General features: G+C 31.4%; 1 protein-coding gene and 1 long non-coding RNA gene across 2 annotated transcripts; both read left to right on the top strand.

Annotated features, from left to right (window-relative positions):
* Positions 1 to 1,689: 1,689 nt before the first annotated feature.
* LOC115987353 lies at positions 1,690 to 5,109 on the top strand. The gene is made up of 3 exons (XR_004091060.1): positions 1,690 to 1,908; positions 3,884 to 3,956; positions 4,880 to 5,109. It is a non-coding gene; the product is annotated as an uncharacterized LOC115987353 (long non-coding RNA).
* Positions 5,110 to 7,195: 2,086 nt separating this feature from the next.
* Positions 7,196 to 8,181, top strand: LOC115983279. Its single transcript, XM_031105928.1, has 3 exons — positions 7,196 to 7,274; positions 7,404 to 7,592; positions 7,703 to 8,181. Exons 1-3 carry the CDS (start codon positions 7,263 to 7,265, stop codon positions 7,871 to 7,873), a joined length of 372 nt encoding a protein of 123 aa, XP_030961788.1. The 5' UTR covers positions 7,196 to 7,262; the 3' UTR covers positions 7,874 to 8,181.
* The last annotated feature ends 9,972 nt before the right edge of the window (positions 8,182 to 18,153 follow it).

An 18,153-nucleotide genomic window follows, 5' to 3' on the forward strand; every position in this document is an offset into this window, starting at 1 on the left:
AAGCAAGCAACCGCATCATGGCCTGCTACTTAGGCATATACACAACAACAAATCACCCTAAGAGCAATCACACCAGTTGTTGCACAATACAAAAAGTATAGTCAATTTTATATATTTTTCTTCAAAAACACTCCATAGTTCTTCTAAATCATTATAGATTTACATTTTTGGCTACAGTAACTGTGTAAATAGACACGGTTACTGTAGCTTTACATCATAATATTTTATTAATTTCACAAATTCACTCTTTTTTTTCTCTCACTTCTCTATCTACAAAACCAATTCAAACTTCTGTGCTCTCCCATCATTTTCTTCTTCCTATGATACACACAAGCAAAGAGAGAGAGAGAGAGAGAGAGAGGAGAGAGAGAGAGAGAGAGAGAGAGAGAGAGAGAAGAGAGAGAGAGAGAGAGAGAGAGAGAGAGAGAGAGAGAGAGAGAGAGAGAGCTATTGTGAACAAATATATATATATATATATATATATATATAAAGACTAATGCTAATACTCTTATTCCAATTTATAATTTTTTGGTAAATTCATCAATCTACATTGTTAGTAAATTTTTCTAACAAACTAGCTCTTAGTAGCCGTTACTGCCCTAAAAATTAAACAAACAAACAAACTTAACCAATTACTACAATTTAACAACTATTTTAATGATACACGTGACCAGCTCGTGCTCTTTAACATACAGCGTGCTCCTTCAACAAAACGGTGCGTTGTGTTTAACGAAGCATTGCGTTCGTAACGAACAGAACCAAAACGTGGCGTTTGATAATATTTTGTACGTGAAAGCTAGAGTGGCATGCATGTCATGCAGGAATTTGTGAATGAAGTCTTGGAGACCATTGAGGTTGATGGAATAAAGGATGCCTTGGTAGGCATTAATGGTCTATCAAGTGAGCAGCGCAAGAGGCTTACAATTAATAGCTGTGGAGCTTGTTGCCAACCCGACTATTATCTTCATGGTTGAACCAACAACAGGTTTGGATACAAGACCAGCTGCAATAACTGTTATGCGAGCTGTGAAGAATGTGGCTGGTACAGGAAGAACAATTGAGTCATTTGATGAGGTAAAAAAAAAATTTGTTAAGGTAAGTAAACTTGTAAAACCAGGAAGCTGTTACATTGTCCTAGGAATAGGATTTTTCTTAGTCTTAGAAATACATGCATTTGTACTGAGGAAATAAATAAAGGCATAGGAGTTTTTTAGATTTGACTGAAATGGAGAAAATAAAGGCCTACTTCCCATGTATGAAACCCTAGTGTTGGATAATAAGCAACAGTTTTCTTGTTATCAAATCTAGAAGAGTTACTTATCTCATGCCTTTTTGGCTAATGCAGCTAATCTACATATATAATAATAATATAATCTATATATATATAATTGCAGAAGCTGAGAGAAAATGAATACCTAGAATTAAGGAGATAATGACAAATAGGAAAAGTCCCTACTTAAAATTCAGACATGTGTAACTTTAAAAAGCGATACATTATATTGTTTTCAAAATATTAACACCGTTTGGCTGTACCTTTTTATATTAACAAAAAAAAAAAAAAAACCTGTTAAAAGAAAAAAAAAAACGCAGAAATTTTAAATATCTGCCTATCTCTCAGACTACTTAACATTTTCTCTTTCTTAAAAAAAAAAAAAAAAAAAAAAAAAAAAAAAAAAAAACCCTGCCAATATTGCGATACAGAGAAAGAGAAAGGGAAAAAGGGGAAAAACCTACTCTCTGCACATCAGTCTTCTTAACTTTTTTTCTCTCTAAAAAAAACCCTAGCCATACTACGATAGAGGCGATCTTTTCACATCAAACTCCGCTACGAGAAAAGAAAAAAAAAGAAAGACTTGCGCCACAGTGGAGATTCGATTGATCATCGCTATCCCCTTTTGAGTTTTCCAGGTACGTTCTTCTCTCTCTCCCTCTCCCTCTCCTTCTCTCTATGATTTTTTGTTGTTTTGATTCGGTTTTGAAACTTCTCTGTGATTTCGGGATAAGTTTCTCCTGTTTCCGTCAATTTATGGAATATTCTAGATCTGTTTAGCGATTAAAACCCTATCGATCTTCTCTTCAGACTCTGCGAACCAGTGGATATTCGCACGGCCGGCCACTGCCATACCCTGCCGGACTTAAAGCATCACAATCGGCATCCGTCAAAGCTAAATACGATCAAACGCCCCATAGGTTTTGAGATACGGAGTTAGAGATTGGCGCTATTTTGACGAAAGGTATGCATCATTTTTGTTTGTTCATTCTACCTTTTTTGAGTGCTTTGTTGTGAAAATTGGACGAAATATATGCATTAATTCTCTGTGTTCATTTTTCCCCTTTTGGTGCTTTGTTGTGAAGATTGATTGTTCAAATTTCTGCAGGAATTTTCCTGCATAATTTCGTTTAAGAACTATTGTTCGATAAATCTGTTTGCTGTGATTGATGTATGTGATATATTAATTCAAGTTTCAGATACTGTGGCTTGCCATATATATAATTTTATATGGGTACAAACTTGATTCGTAAAACCTAAGGTGTTTGGGTTATAATTGATTTTGTTTTGTGGATTTGGTGTGAGATTCAATTCTGATGTATATTTGTGTTGTTGGTTAGATTGAATTGTAAGAGTTTGAAATCTGAAAGTGTAATGTATTTTTGTTGTTGTAACTTTATGGTTGCTGGTAGGTGAATTTTCATTTATAAAAAAATGAATGTAATTACTATTAAATTGATAGAAATTGTTTGTAATTCATTTAGTAGATCATGTTTGGTTGGAGCACACCTCTTTTTCTTTGAGTTTCATACTGTAGAATACTTACAAAGATTGTATGTGCAGCAGCCAATGTGGCATGACCACAAAACTGAAGCTGCAAAGGGGGTATCAAACATTTGATTGAAATTAAAATTGTTTGTTCAATGTTGTTCAAGATTATATTTCCTAAGAACTGAATCTGTTTTCACCAAAATGTATAAATATTGTCTAAATTTGTTGGATTCTTTTTCATATGCAAAGTTTATGGTTCTTTGTTTTGATGTATTAATGTTTTTGCTTCCTAATTGTTTAATTGTACATTTGTTAGTAGAATAGTGACTATATTTATCTGTATGCTCATGGAATTAATTTGAAGCACTAAATACATACTAAAATTTAGAAGTTGGCAATTACAATTTACCTTAGGTTATTGGCTGTTTCTGTTATTTTGAATGGGTGTAAATATATACTAAGTTTACTTATTCATAAAAGTCACTGGTAATATGACATTGAACTATTATGTTTTATTTACAAAATATAATGTAAATTTTGCTTTAAGTTTTACTGTTTGATGTGCTTTAAATATTTATTTATATATATCCTTGGCTAATGGAAGCCAAATTCTTTACCATCATCATATTGGAAATAGGCAATAGCTTATTAAAAAGTAAAACAATCTTTCAAATTTTTTACAACTCAAACCATATTACAATGTTTGCATCCGCTTCTTTTATAGTCTCTCTTCATCTTTCTTTGCAATTAATTTTGGCTTATTTGTTTTTGTGAAATTTGACTATTCAGTGTAGCTCAATGATTACATTATGTTGGTTTTGAAGGATTTGAATTTCTATTTGTGATGATTATGTAATCATTAATTTCAGTTCTTATTTCACATCTTCATCGCTTTTTTTGGTTATTTGTTTGGTGTGTGTCTATCTTTCATCTTTCTCTTCTGTCAATTTAAAAAACCTTCTTACCCTTTCATTTTTTGTTGAAATTTAGATTCGCTGAGTTTTTCCTGTCAAGTACTAATAATTCATAAATATGCCAAATTTTCGAGGGCCTCATTTACATTGTTGCTTCTCAGTAATTTTGTATTTTCAATGACTTTTTTTCCCTCATGTGCTAATGTAGATCTATCATCTCTGCTCTGGCTTATAAGACAGTTGGTAGCTATTCAAGAAGAGCTACTTGATTAAATATAAAGGTCAGGCCAGCCTAATTTTCCTTTGTTTCTTTTTTTTTTTAAATTTGTATCTCTTTATCATTTGTTAATGTTTGATTAAAAAAAACTTTAAACAAAAACAGTTTAAAAAAAGATGGGTTTTAGTATTTTTCTTTGAATTCTTTGGTCTCAAAATATCATCATTACTTCTTTTTTTTTTTTTTAATAGCACTGGGAGTATCGCCATATTGAAAATAGATGTGTTTAGGAAAGGCCTAGGAGAAAATAGAACTATGACAAATTTAGAAAATACAGCTACTGATTGGATAATCAAGTTTCAAGAAAGAATAATATCATCAAAAAAATTTAGTGTAAAGTGTGTGCTCAATACTTGATATATTCTTTTTGTTAACATTTAGAGTAATGTTTGGGTGTGCTTTTGTTTTAAATGGTTAGCAGAGATTGATGGGGTAGATGGCAATGGCAAGGCCAACATTAGATTTTTTTTTGAATCGTTTTAACTTTTATTCAGTTTTAAAATCAATTTGACTTCTAAAGTAAATTTGTAAAGTCAATTCAACATTAGATATTTGGCTTTTAGTTTGACTATTATTGGTTTCTAAAGTCAATTTGTATTTTAAGAGTGTGATATGCTCCCAAGAATTTGTGAATTTGTGAATTTGACTATTATTGGTTGAATTATGGGTTACTTTGCAAAGCCAGCCATTTCAAAGTGAACAATTTGCAATCTTAATGGCTATTCTGGCATTTTGCAGAACAGGGGGTGTAGAAATAGGTATGTAACATTTAGTTTCCTTTATCTAATTCTTTATTGTTAGCTCACCAAAAACGTAAATATACTTTCAAACCATTAACATTGAAACATCTCAGACTTTTATTTTGTTGCTTTGTTGAGAAACTTTAATAGGCAGAACAGTCATAATTGATTTTTTTACTCCCTAAAGAAATATCTTCTAAGAGTGGGCCACAACTTTACTTGCAATGTTAAGGCTGATTAGTGTTTTAGTGTCTTAGCTATGTCCGAGTCGATTGAGATGGCTCTATTAGAATCATACACTAGCATAAGTGGTTTACAAGAGATTTGAGAGGCAGATGAACTCTCTGCAATGAACTATATGAAAACTTTGACATCAAGCCTCCTAAGGTGTTTCTTTCCCTCCTTTTATCTCTAATTTACAATAGAAAGGCATTTTCATACAAATTTATGTCACGGCCTTCATCATTTAGTACATATTCAAACTCCTCTGAGTAAATATTTAACGTTGAATTGATTATAATTAGTTTCTTTTTTTTATATAAATTTTGTAGATTTATTTTTAGTTTCAACTAAATTAATGACTTTTCTATGCAGATTTGCAATCTTCCTATCTCCTCTCACATTGTTTTGCCAATAGCAATCCACTATTAGTTTTTTTGCTCTCTTTGATTTTTTTTATTTTTATTTCTTTCAGTAAATTTGTAATTATTTTTGGCTAATCTGAAGTTTGTTTGGCTATGCATTTGATCTGAGCTTGATATGGTTTTTCATGTGATTAGGTTTCAATCAAATGAGAAACCAGTTAGTGAGATGTAATGACTTGTCTAACCATGCAAAGCCTCTTTTAACAACTTGGTGTAGGATTGCATCTAAAGGAAAAATCGAAAATGGTTGCTCTTGATGTTGTTAATAAGGAAGCTGTTGATCTGGCATGTTCTTTTAAAAATTATACTCTGTTATCATAGTTTACTTATTATTTAAAAGAAAAAAAAAGCTTTATAGTTAGATGATGTTGCTAATTGCTTTGAAGAATGGTCTATTGGAGAATAGAAGTACATACGTGATGTGATTTGAACAGAGTAACGTTTAAAATTTTTAGGGGATATTGGATACTATATGCTTAAATATACTAAATTATTTAGGTTTGAATGTATGTAGTAGAAGTATGAGAACTAAGTTTATGTTGGTTGTTAGAGCCATTTCTTGGGTTCTTCTTTTACAGATTTACGCATTTCTCTACCAGATACGATGGTTTGGTATTTTGCAAGAAGAGATACCGAATCATATTGAAAGGTTTAGGTTAGCCTGACTTTCCTTTTGTCTCTCTCTTTTTTTTGGGTTACGTTTTTTTCATTTGATGTCTTTGGGTTTGAATTAGTTTTTTCCTTGCACAATATAGTCAGAATTGTTCTTGAAGTATTTGGTTTCAATTAAATTTTTTTTCTTCAGTATATTGACCTGTAAAAGTATTGTTTGTCTTATTTTTCTTAAAGTTTGGAACTTCACTTTTTAATTCCTTTGTACCTTTTCCTTTGTCTTGGTATTTTAAAAGTTTATATGTTTTCATTATAGATAAAAGTCTATGTTACAAAAAAACTATAACGAAAGCAGTTGATGAAGAAGAAATTAGTAAGCATGTATTTATATATTTTTTTTGTGTCTTAGTAAATGGGTAACATTTGTTCAACGGGATTTGGATCTGAATTTAACTTGGTAGCTGTTCCTAATTGATAAACTCTCTTTTGAGTCCAGATTGTTTGATTAAAATTTCCGAAGGACCAAAAAAAATTTTTGTTACTGGCCAAAACTTGCAGATCATCCAATCCTATTTCTTAAGATATGTGGATCAGTTTTTGGGTATTTTACTATTCAGTGCAGCTCAATGATTACATTATGTTGGTTTTGAAGGATTTGAATTTCTATTTGTGATGATTATGTAATCATTAATTTCAGTTCTTATTTCACATCCTCAACGTTATGTTTTGTTATTTGAAATTGAATTAAAATCCGGACATCTATTCTCTTTCATTCAATGTTTTGGCCTCAAGTTATATTCTTTAATTATTTACACATAATATTTAACAATGCTTTTACTTGATTCTTATTTAGAATAGCATTTTGTTATTTCCTATTGGCTTTACTTTTATATATGGTTGTTAGAGCCATTTCTTGGGTTCTTCGTTTATCTCACTTTTCTTTTCTGATTGTCTTTACGTTTAGTAAGATGGATGGTTTAAGAACAGAATGTTTGAGGAGTAAAATTATTTTGTAATTTTTAGTAAGTAAAATTTTTTATTTTTAATGTTAATTACTGAGTTTTTAATGTAAATTTTATTGTTATTTCCTTATTGATATATGTCTTTAATTTACTAGAATGCTTATAAGTCTTTGTTTCTTTTAATTTTTGTACTGCTCAGACTATTACACTCAGTTTATTGGGAGGCTTTTTAAAATGTTGTTGTTAGCTTTATTTATTTTGTTTACCTATTTATTTTTATTGTGTGTCATTCATATTGTTTGACAAAGGAGCTGAGAAAATTATTTCTAAAACTGCAAAAGAACTTGCAGAGATGCAAGAAGAGGTAATTTCATATATAAATGTTAGTCCTATATATTTATTTTCTGAAAACTGAAGTTTTAATACTTTCTTACCAATGTTGCATGTATATTTATATATATATTGTTAATAGAATGATACTTTGTTTATACAGATGTTGAAATTAGAGGAGAATACTTTACCAAAAGAGATTCAAAAAATAATTGGCAATGAATATTTGTTCCAACTGCATCTTGATGAATATAATTTGAAGTATGGAAAAGAAAATTACACGGTCTCAAAAATTTTGGAGATGGAAGTTTTACATAAGCAAAAAGACTCAAGTAAAGTTGAAGAACATCAGGTGATTGAAACATACTTACTTCAACCTGCTTACTATATGATTCAAACATTAGTCTACACATAATCTACTTTACATATCTAACTGATACATAACAATGCAAATTATTGCAGGAAACAATGGAGGAAATTGGAAGAAAATCAAGGAAGGACAAGTACATAGCCAATCAAAAAATAGAAATAGGAGAAACATCTGTTCAAAGACCTGAAAGAATGCCGCTCCAAATGCTTCAAAAATGTCAAAAAAGTACTAAGCAAATTGCTACAAAGAAGAAAAAAAACTGAACTCTATTGTATATACTACCTTACTCTAGGAATCTTTATGTATTTCATAGTATTGTTAATTATTATTTTTTTGCCTTTAGAAGAGTAAACTGAATGTACTGACTAAAGCTGACAAATTAGAACAACGTTACTATAAAATGTAATTATATTTCACAATTTGGTATGTTAGACACTGTGATGGCCCAAAATGGTTGATTTCAAAGTGTATAAGCTGAATGAAGAATGTAGACAACAGGATTTGCTTTATTAAAATAAATAGATTTTCCCCTATTGTTCTGTTATTGTAAAGTAAAAAGTTATGTGTGTCAATATAGTGTATGTAATTGTACTATGGCTGTTTGGATCAGTTATATATCTGCTTGAATACATCAAAATTTCCCTTATAATGTCAATTGTGCTATTTTTCCTTCTAAATTGCTTAATAGAACACTATGGAGTTTTACCTAAGAAATATAAAAAATTAAATCATTTCTCTTTCCATTTCTTTTCCTCTCTTCCTTTTTATTTTAAAAGAAATATAAAGATATCTAATTCTTACAACTTTATTACTTCTAATGAAACCATTTTTATAGCTATACACAGTAGAGTTGTAATGACTAAGAGTCTTAACAATGTATAATATATATTTAAAGCAATTACCTATATTTTCTTCTACTTATGAGATTTTAAATGATCCCGCGCATCGCGCGGGTTAAACACTAGTAATAATAATAAATGCAACTGAGAGAAACTCAAATTAAAATTCTAAATTAGAGTTTCAATTTTATGCCATGTGTCTACATTTAGATGGGAATTACATCATAATTATCCTTTCAATTATTCAATTAGAATCTAAAATTGGAGTTCAATTTTGCTCCAAAGGGCTAAATGTATGTGAGCCATTCTCATTAAAACCACTTCTATGTATCAGATCAAGTGAGTTATTGTGCTAATTAAGTTTTTTTTCTTGATTTTGTTATCAAACGTGAAAACTAAATAGGCTATTTTTATACCCGATGAAATCATTGATTTCACAAGAGATAGGGGGAGGGACAGAGTCGCAAGGCATTGTGAAGGAGAGATTGAGGACCGCCACCATGTCTGACCATCTCCCACCTTCAACCGCCTCTTACCACCAATATATACTGCCTGCACCACTACCGGTACAGGCATCTTTAAACAATAAAAATTGGTATCATTTCAATTTCCTTCTCTAAATTGTATTTAGTTTTCAATTTCAATTCTCTTCTTCTTCTTCTTCTTATTTCAATTTCATTCTCTGAATTGTATTTAGATTTTTTTTTTTTTTTTTTATCATTTGTTTTTTAATTCCTTTTGATTTTGGTGTCATTTTTTTCTTCTTCAAATTTTCGTATCTACTGGTTTGGGTGTCAATGTTAAATTTATGGTTTGATAAATACTCCAAACTGGGTTGAGTATTGCACGCCAACTATTTATTTTGTATTGCCCTTTTCTTATTATAACTATGATTGTTGTTTGGAATGTAAAATTGTATGTTATTTTATTTTTCTATTTGTCTATAGGGCACAAAAACAAGGCACCCCATACATATAGCAGAACTCTTGCAAAGGTCTATTTTTACCCTCTTTCGTACATGCAGATTTTGTGTTTGGCAGCAAATTGCCAACTTAAAGCATCCATATTATTAAAATATAGGGAGGAACAACACTAATGTGAAACAACGAAACAAGTTGGCCGCTTTGGATTTCGTTCATTGTTTTCTTAAAAAATTATGAATAGGATTCTATATGAAGTGTTATTATTTACAGTTATTTAACTGTTCAGCTTAATTTTTGTATTTTACTTTATGCATTTAATTCCTAAACCACATTCCTCTCCAAAAAAAAAAAAAAAAAAAAAAAAAAAATTCTAAACCACATATTGTTAATTCAATTACATCAGTTGGATACATCTCATGGAATATCGGATCATTCTCCACTTATTTATTTGGGTGAATTGAAGTGTCCTCTACATGTTTGACTAAATGCTTGGTCATTAGGTCTTGCTTAAGATGTATTGATTTCATAGTGGTTATAGCCTCCTGTCTCACAATTGTTTTTCCAAATTAACTTTCTTAGTTGGTCATGTTACGGGCATAGTTCAATTAAGTCATATCATATGAAATATGAGGCTCTAGTCTCAATTATTTATCAAGTTCTCTAATGTTACTTCTTTTATGAATGTGTAGTAAGTGGTTAAATTTTAGGATTAAATAAAAAATGATAACTGTCATAAATAAATTTAAAAAAAAAAAAAAAAAAAAAAAAAAAAGCACCAATTGAAAATGTCAGCCTTTTACCGTAAAAAATAAAATAAAAGGGTGTAGTTGTTAAATTTTAAATTTAAGCACTTTTTAACTTTTGTTTCGGATTTGTAGTACATGGCTAAATTTTAGGATTAAAACACTACATTTTAAATTAAAAAAAAAAAAAAAAAAAAAAAAAAAAAAAAAAAACATCTACAACAACACCCAAACAAAAACAAACGTGGATCTTGGATGCTTTTCATTTAACAAAAATAAAAGAGAAAAAAAAAATACTAACACAAAAAAATGGCAACCTTTTATAGTAACAAAAATAAATAAAAAAGATTAAAATTTTGTACTTTGTTTTTTTATGGATGTGTAGTAAGTTGCTAAATGTTAGGATTAAAGATAAGTACTAATAACTAGCTCACGCGCGTGCTTAGAGGCTCTTCTATTTTTTTGGGGAAAAAGTTAATAATTTATATCTATTATAATTTGGGATTATTACATTTTTCAATCACAAAAAAATCTAGGGGTGTGATGATTATTATGCATTTGCAGGTGAAATAATTTTTCATCACACTCCTAGATTTTTTTGTGAATGAAAAATGTAATAATCTCAAATTATAATATATGCAAATTATTAACTTTTTCCCCAAAAATTAGAAGAGCCTCTGAGTACGTGCGTGAGTGCGTGCTCAGAGGCTAGTATATATATGCTGATAGTTGTTTCCCTTATGTTAACATTTTTTTTTTTTTTTAAATTTTTTATAATAGCGACTAAAAGGACCCAACATGGACATCCTAGAAAAATATTTCCGACCTTGCTGTCATAAAGATAGACTCGGTTTATATGTTGTGTTTTGGATTATAGGGCTTTCTTCTGATACTGATGAAGTTATTCTAAAGGATGCTTTTGGACAATGTAGTGAGATAATTGAAGGTATTGTAGTAGATTACTTAGGTTTTGTAACTTATACTTTTTGGTTTAGATAACCTTAGATTTACTTGAGGGTATTATGTTATCATATTTGGCAATTAAAATTATATGTGACCACATTAGTGGGAGATCAAAAGGGTATGGGTTTGAACAATTCACTTCTAAAACTATGTGACCACAACTCTAAAAGAAATGGAAGATCAGTTAAATTTACTGTGGCGTGATAAGAAATAGCTCTATTAAGCGCCTAATGGATGACCACATATGTATGTACTTTTTTTTTCCTTACAAAGAGCTCTGTTAAGCGCCTAATCTTAAATAAAAATAATGAGAATAACTAAACTTATGTTCAATCTCTTCAGGTGTGGGTGGCAGTGTCTGTTATGCACACAAGCGAGAAAATTAACAACTTGGATCTTGGGTACAATCATTTTCTCTTTGCATGCACTTAACTAATCAGATAGAACAGTTATGAAAATCACAATTTCCTCTTATTCCATTGTCTAATTTTTGTTGTTTGTGCGTTTAATTCCTGATTTTTTTTTTTTTTTTTTTTTTTGGGAATAATCCTTAATAGGTTGTTATTGTTGCACTAAAGTATGAAACAACCTAGGCACAATTTGACAACTTGGCCACCAGGTAATGCCTTAGGCCGTGTAATATCTAACATTATCATTTTTTTTTTTTCATTTGCACTTTCCTCTATAATAGTAAATTGAAAAATTAAATGAGTTTGCCCTTGTCTTCCTTGGCTCCCTCATCTTCTCAATTGGCAAAAGATAATGATTCTGCATTATTCACCTCAGTTTTAAATCTACACTTTTAAATTTAGCTTTCTATTAAGCACTATTCACCTCAATTTGGATGTTATACTTATTTCTCATTTTCTTCAATGTCCTTGCAGTGAAGTAATTATTGCTCCTTTTTTTTTCCTATAATCCAGGTGCTCCTAGAACTCTTTTTGGTCTAAATTTCTACACAAATCTACCAATCAGGTATTTCAAGACTTCATTTGCATATTCTTCCTTTTTGGTCTAAATTTTTATAACTATTACATGAACCATGTATGATATAGAAAATGCTTTGCCCGATTGTGGAGCTTGGGTGATTTAGATATTGTCAAAAAGGCAATTAAAAGGCTTGAGATGTTTGTTATGAGAACTAACAAACAATCCAAATACCATCTAGAGTCACAAAACTAACAAACCAAATAACACTGACCATAAAACATCTTTATGTTCTTTAAGTGTCAACTTAAGAATGGAAAATTCTGATGATAACTTGATAAGCCTAGGAAATTAAATTATGAGAATAAGCAAAAATAAAAAATAAAAATAAAATCACAATAGACTATTTAGGCAGCACACTAGGAAGGTCTAATTGCACTAGAATGAGGCCAGTAATAAACTTTTGAATTGTACTCCACCTTACTTTTGACAATTTAACCTTCCATTATTGTATTGATAATTGCAATTGGGATAACCAATTTTTTATCAGTAATATAATTTAATGTGAATTGTTGCATTGTAGATCCAAAAGGTATCCCAAATGCCTAAAAGTTGCTGCGGATGGGACAAAGAGAAAGCTCATGGCGTTTAGGAAAAAAGAAAACATTATTGGGAATTTTTAGTTTAAATTATTTGGTTTATGACATTGTCTATAACTATTTTTTGTGGTTTATTACATTGTCAAGAACTATTTTGTGTATTTTATGATAACTGAATATTGAAAAGGTAAACTGAAAAATCAACATATTCATATTAGTTTAATGGATTTGTCACATGACCTATGAGCAAGGTTTCAGTAAGTTCAAGTTCACTAATAAGCTTGTGTAATATTTGATAGAGAGTGCATCCTTTATTACTGGTCTTGGTATACTAAACTTTGGCTGAAACAAAAAGACTTAGTTTATGCAGCACAACAAAGGTTCACTATTATACACTTGAAAAAAATTGATGATTATTGAATTTTTTTTATGGGTGATTATTAAAGCTTAATTTTGCTCACCAAAGGCCTTAGATGTAGTCAACTAATTTTGATCATTTCACTTTCCTAACTTTTTGTATATTTTTTTACATACTGATTGTAAGTGAACTTGCTTAAATTGCATGACATATGTTCAAAATATTTTTCATTGCATACAAAAATTGATAGAAATTCAGTTGGATCTCAATTAGTTTAACCAACTAATAACCGCTTATTTTTTTTACCCTATCCCTTCAACCTTGACGTTTACGAAATTTAATTGTCTACATATTATTGGATGAAAATGGTCTTAGTCAATGGATTATGAAATTATAGAGAATGTTTAGATCCTTTAGAGCATCCACAACAATGGAGCTAAAAAATTAGCTTTTTAGCTCCACAAAAGTTATTTTATCTATTTTACCTACATACATGCTGCAGCAGTGGATCTATTTTAGCTTTTAACACAATAAATAATATAAACATCACAATAAAATAATATATCCATTACAATAAAATAATATATCTACTACAATAAAATAATATATCCTATACAATAAACAACAATTACAACCACCTTCAACTGCCACCGTTGCCGCTGCCACCGCTGCCACCGCCACCACTGCCACTAATTCATCCAAAATAAAAAAATAAAAAAATTCACTGACCCGACAACACCATTTTTCACCACAAAATAACACCATAAATGATGACACAAACCCAGAAAAATTAAGCCAAAACAACGAACACCCAAATGAAAAAATTCACTAATTCATCAAAAAAAAAAAAAAAGATGAAAAAATTCATTGACCTGAAGTGGATTGGTTGGGACGGCAAGGTCTGAGGCGGTCTGAGAGAGATGGCGGCTAGGACGGCTCAGTCTGAAGCGATCGACGGTTGGGATGGCGGTGGGTCGAGCTTTGGCTGAGACGGCGTTGGTCAACTTGAGAGATGGTGAGAGTGAACTTGAGAGTTTCAGAGAGGTGAGAGCTTGAGAGAAATTTCTCAGATTGGAGCTTGAGAGTGATGAGAGAGAGGATGGTGAGATGAAGAATAAAAGAATGAAAAAAAATAAGCAACCCAATATTATTTTAATCCAGAGTGTTGAATAAATTTTTTTTTTAGATGACTGCTACAGTGCACATCTATAGATAGATGTGTACTATAGTAGTTCAGCTAAAAATTATTGTTATGCCTCCATTTTTGCATGACCCTTTTTGGTATTTTGGTGGAGCTAAAATAGTATTATAGCTATTTAGCTCTACTACTACAAATGCTCTTAGGATGTCAACCGATTAATAGCTAAAAAAAGGTAAAATAATAATAATTAAATTTTATGTACGGATTTAATCTTTTGAAGGATTGAGAAGAATTATCAAAGAAACAAGATAATGAAATTACACTATTCTTTTCATTATGCCAATTATCTGTCATGGTCTTTGTTAAAGGTGATTTATGATGAGGTTCAAATTATCTTTCTGAATTTAAAGCTTCCAATTTTTCTAGGAGGTCCAAAAAACTATCATTTTTTTCTTTCTACTGTAATAGATCTTTCAATATTTTATAAAGATTCTAATTTTTTATTAATTATGTCTAAAAAACTATTATTGTGTCTATTAATCTGTCGGTTGGTTTTATCTTCTATTAATGTACTCCAATTATTTGTACTATTATTATAGTTATAATTATAATTATCTATATCATTATCAGAATAAGAATTTGTTTCATAATCTATATTACTATTTAACCAATCATTGTCTATGTCTCTTATGCTATAACCTTCATCATAATCTATATTATCATAGTCCATATTTCAAATTAGTGTGTGCCTAATCTACGTGTGAACAAACAAACAGATGATGAGCTGATAAACATATTTATTTTATTTCCAAGCAATTAATAATTACTGGCATATTTAAATAGTAATTAAATAATATTAATTAATTTTTTTATTTAAAATCTATTTTTTTTATATATTATATGATTCAATAAATTAGTATTACTAAAATATAAATTAGTTAATATAATATATATCAAATTATTAATTAGTAGGCTAAATTGCAAAGTACACCCCTAACGTTTGGGGGTGATTGGATTTTACACCCCAACGTTTCAGAACTTTGATTTGACACCTTAACGTTTGGTTCCGTTAGCAAATCACACCCCCGGTTAGATTTTGCTGTCAACTGCCAACTCATCTTGCTGATGTGTTTTTTTTTTTTTTTGCCAAATAAGCTCAAAACGACACAGTTGCAATGGAGATGATGTGATGACTTGGCACCTGCTAAACGCACCGTATTGCCCAAAGAAAAAACAAACAGAAACTCTAAAAATCCTAAATCTAAACACACGAACCATCTCTGAGCTCTCTAACCCACGAACCATCCCTTAGCTCAACAATCCATGAAACCCAACCCTCCCTTCCCAACCCTTATGAACCCAAACCACCAATCGGCTCTGACCGCATGACCCAACCCTCCCTTCCTAACCCTTAGGAACCCAAACCACCCATCGGCTCTGCAACTGGCTCCTTGCATCGTGAACCCAGACGGAGTAAGTTCATCGATGGCTCCAGGTCAGCTCCAAGGCGGTAGCAGCGGCGGCGACGGGTACAGCCAAAAATTCTCTATGGCTCTCTTTCTCTCTCTCTCTTTTTGGATTTTTGTTTCCATTGCTGGATTGGAAGTTTGGGTTTTTTTTTGTTGGGTTTGCTGGAGCTTTTGTTGTTTGGGTTTGTTGAGGTTTTTGTTCAATTTTTTTTGTTTGGGATTTCGTTGCTGGATGCACAGAATGTTTGGGGCTTTTGTTAATTTTTTTTGGGTGATGGATTTGTTGCTAGAACTCTCTATGTGTGTGTGATTTAAACTGATTTACTTTGCTATTGGAACTTTGAGTGTGTTTATGGGTTTTGTAGCACTTTGATACTGTTTTTTCCCATGTATTGGGATCCCATTATGTTTGATGGATCACTGAGAGAATAGGGGCTGAATTATACTATCTTATATGTATCTGTATTTGCAGTCAATTTTGAAGTCTATTTTCATTGCAAAAGAATGATAATTTTTTGTTCAAATGGACAGTAATTTCAAATGGGCAGTAATTTCTAATGCAGAAGCAAAAGCCAGTGCCTATCAAAATGCTGAAGATGAAATTTGAGGAGAAGTAATTTTCTTACTTGAGGTTAAGGAAAAAGAAAGAGCACTATGGGAAAAAGAAAGAGCAGAGAAGTGAATTGAAGTGAAGTGAATTGAATGTGGTGTTTAGGTATACATAATATTCTTGGAATTGAAGTGAATTGAAGCCTTGGAATTGGAATGAAAGGCACAATTTTGATTTTGTTGTATTATTATTATTAACTTCAGAAATTATAAGCAAGTTTTTCCCTTCTCATATTGATTTCATTGTATTTTAAGCAACTGTCACTCACGTTCATTGCATATTTTTGAAGTGTACAAATTAGAGCCTTAAAGTGCAGCTTAATCCTAACTAGTTCAGCATTATAAGCATCCCTTTTTCCTTACTGTTTTGATACACCTCTCACTTTAAGGTTCAAAAAGGAGCATACAGTTAACTGCTCCAAGTCTTTTTCAGCAACACAAGCATTGGTCTCCTGGTATTCTCCTCACAGGCAGCATTTTACACAAACATTTGACCTTCCAAACCCGTGAGCCTTAATGTTAACACTGATGCTAGTGAATCTTCCAACTTCATATCAAAACTCTTAACAGTATCCCTATTCTCAAAACTCTTTAACAGTATCAAAATTCTTATCAAACCACTAACCATTAATACTCCCTAAGGTAAAAGAAAGAACAGTACTGATCAGACCACTGTACATAAGATCTTCACCCCCTAGCCAGAACCAACATAAAAATAATCAAAAGTTCCAGAGTTCCATAAAAATAATCAAATGTTAATCATTCTTCAATAACAAACAATACAATCACAGTCATTACCTAACACATTGCCAAAACCTGATATATTCAATATATGACCAAAATACTAATAATTCTTCCATAACAGCTAGCAGTTGTTCTCATAAAGTTTCTGCAAATTATTGACCAACGCAAAATAGTATCACAAACTTCCTCTTGTCCTCATAAACTTCCTCTTGTCCTCTTTTGGTCTTCCAGGCTGTACTAGCATCTTCGGAGGTAGAATCTTATCACTGGCTTCCTTTGACCAAAACTCCTCACCATTGGTAGGCTGGATAAGATGTGAGTAAGTTCTAAGGTAAGTCTCAACCTTGTAGTAGTGAGCACATAATTTTCTGCCTTTTCTTTCTTGTAAGCAATTGCTGAAACCTCATGCTTACAAGGGATGCCTGTTAAATCCCATCTATAGCAAGCACATGTATGCTTATCCAGATCAACTACAAACTGCTTTCCCTTACAATGCACTTCAAACTTTGATCCACCAGACCATGTGGATGTGTAATCCCTAGTTGCTTCCTTGTTAACTTCTAATTTATCTTGAATCCTAGGACAAATTGGGCCAGACTTCTTCAACATTGTATCCCTATTTCTTGGGATCCTTTTCATAAGATACCTCCTAATCATCTCACACATAGTCAATATGGACTTATCTCTAGCATTGATTATCTTGGAATTAAATGACTCACAAAGGTTGTTCAATAACATGTCACACTTAGGCCAAGTACTAAAAGCATGTCTACTCCAATGTGCACAGTCAATACCCATCAAATGCCCATAAGCATTGACATCTACATTTCTCATCATCTCCATCTTTGCCTCAAACCCAGATCTAGTGGTCTCTCTTGCTGCTGCCCACATTAAATCCTTCAATAGTTTACCCTTGTGCTCCTTCTTGAAGTTGGCATATAAATGCCTAACACAGAACCTTGTATGTGCTTCAGGAGCAACTGTTGCAAGAGCAGGAAGTAAGCCCTACATTAAAAAAAAAAAAGGTTATTACGTAGATATTAAATAATTTGAACACTAAATTTAAATTTAAACAATGAATCCAACATTAAACTTACACAAAAAAGAAACACATACCTTCTGTTGGTCAGAAGTAAAGGTCTAGCCACGTTCCCTCACAGGACCAATATCAGCTAACAACAACTCTAGAAACCATTACCAATTGTCCTTGGTCTCACCCTCACAAACA

The sequence above is a fragment of the Quercus lobata genome, chromosome 4 (genome assembly GCF_001633185.2).
Source record: "Quercus lobata isolate SW786 chromosome 4, ValleyOak3.0 Primary Assembly, whole genome shotgun sequence".
Taxonomy (NCBI): domain Eukaryota; kingdom Viridiplantae; phylum Streptophyta; class Magnoliopsida; order Fagales; family Fagaceae; genus Quercus; species Quercus lobata.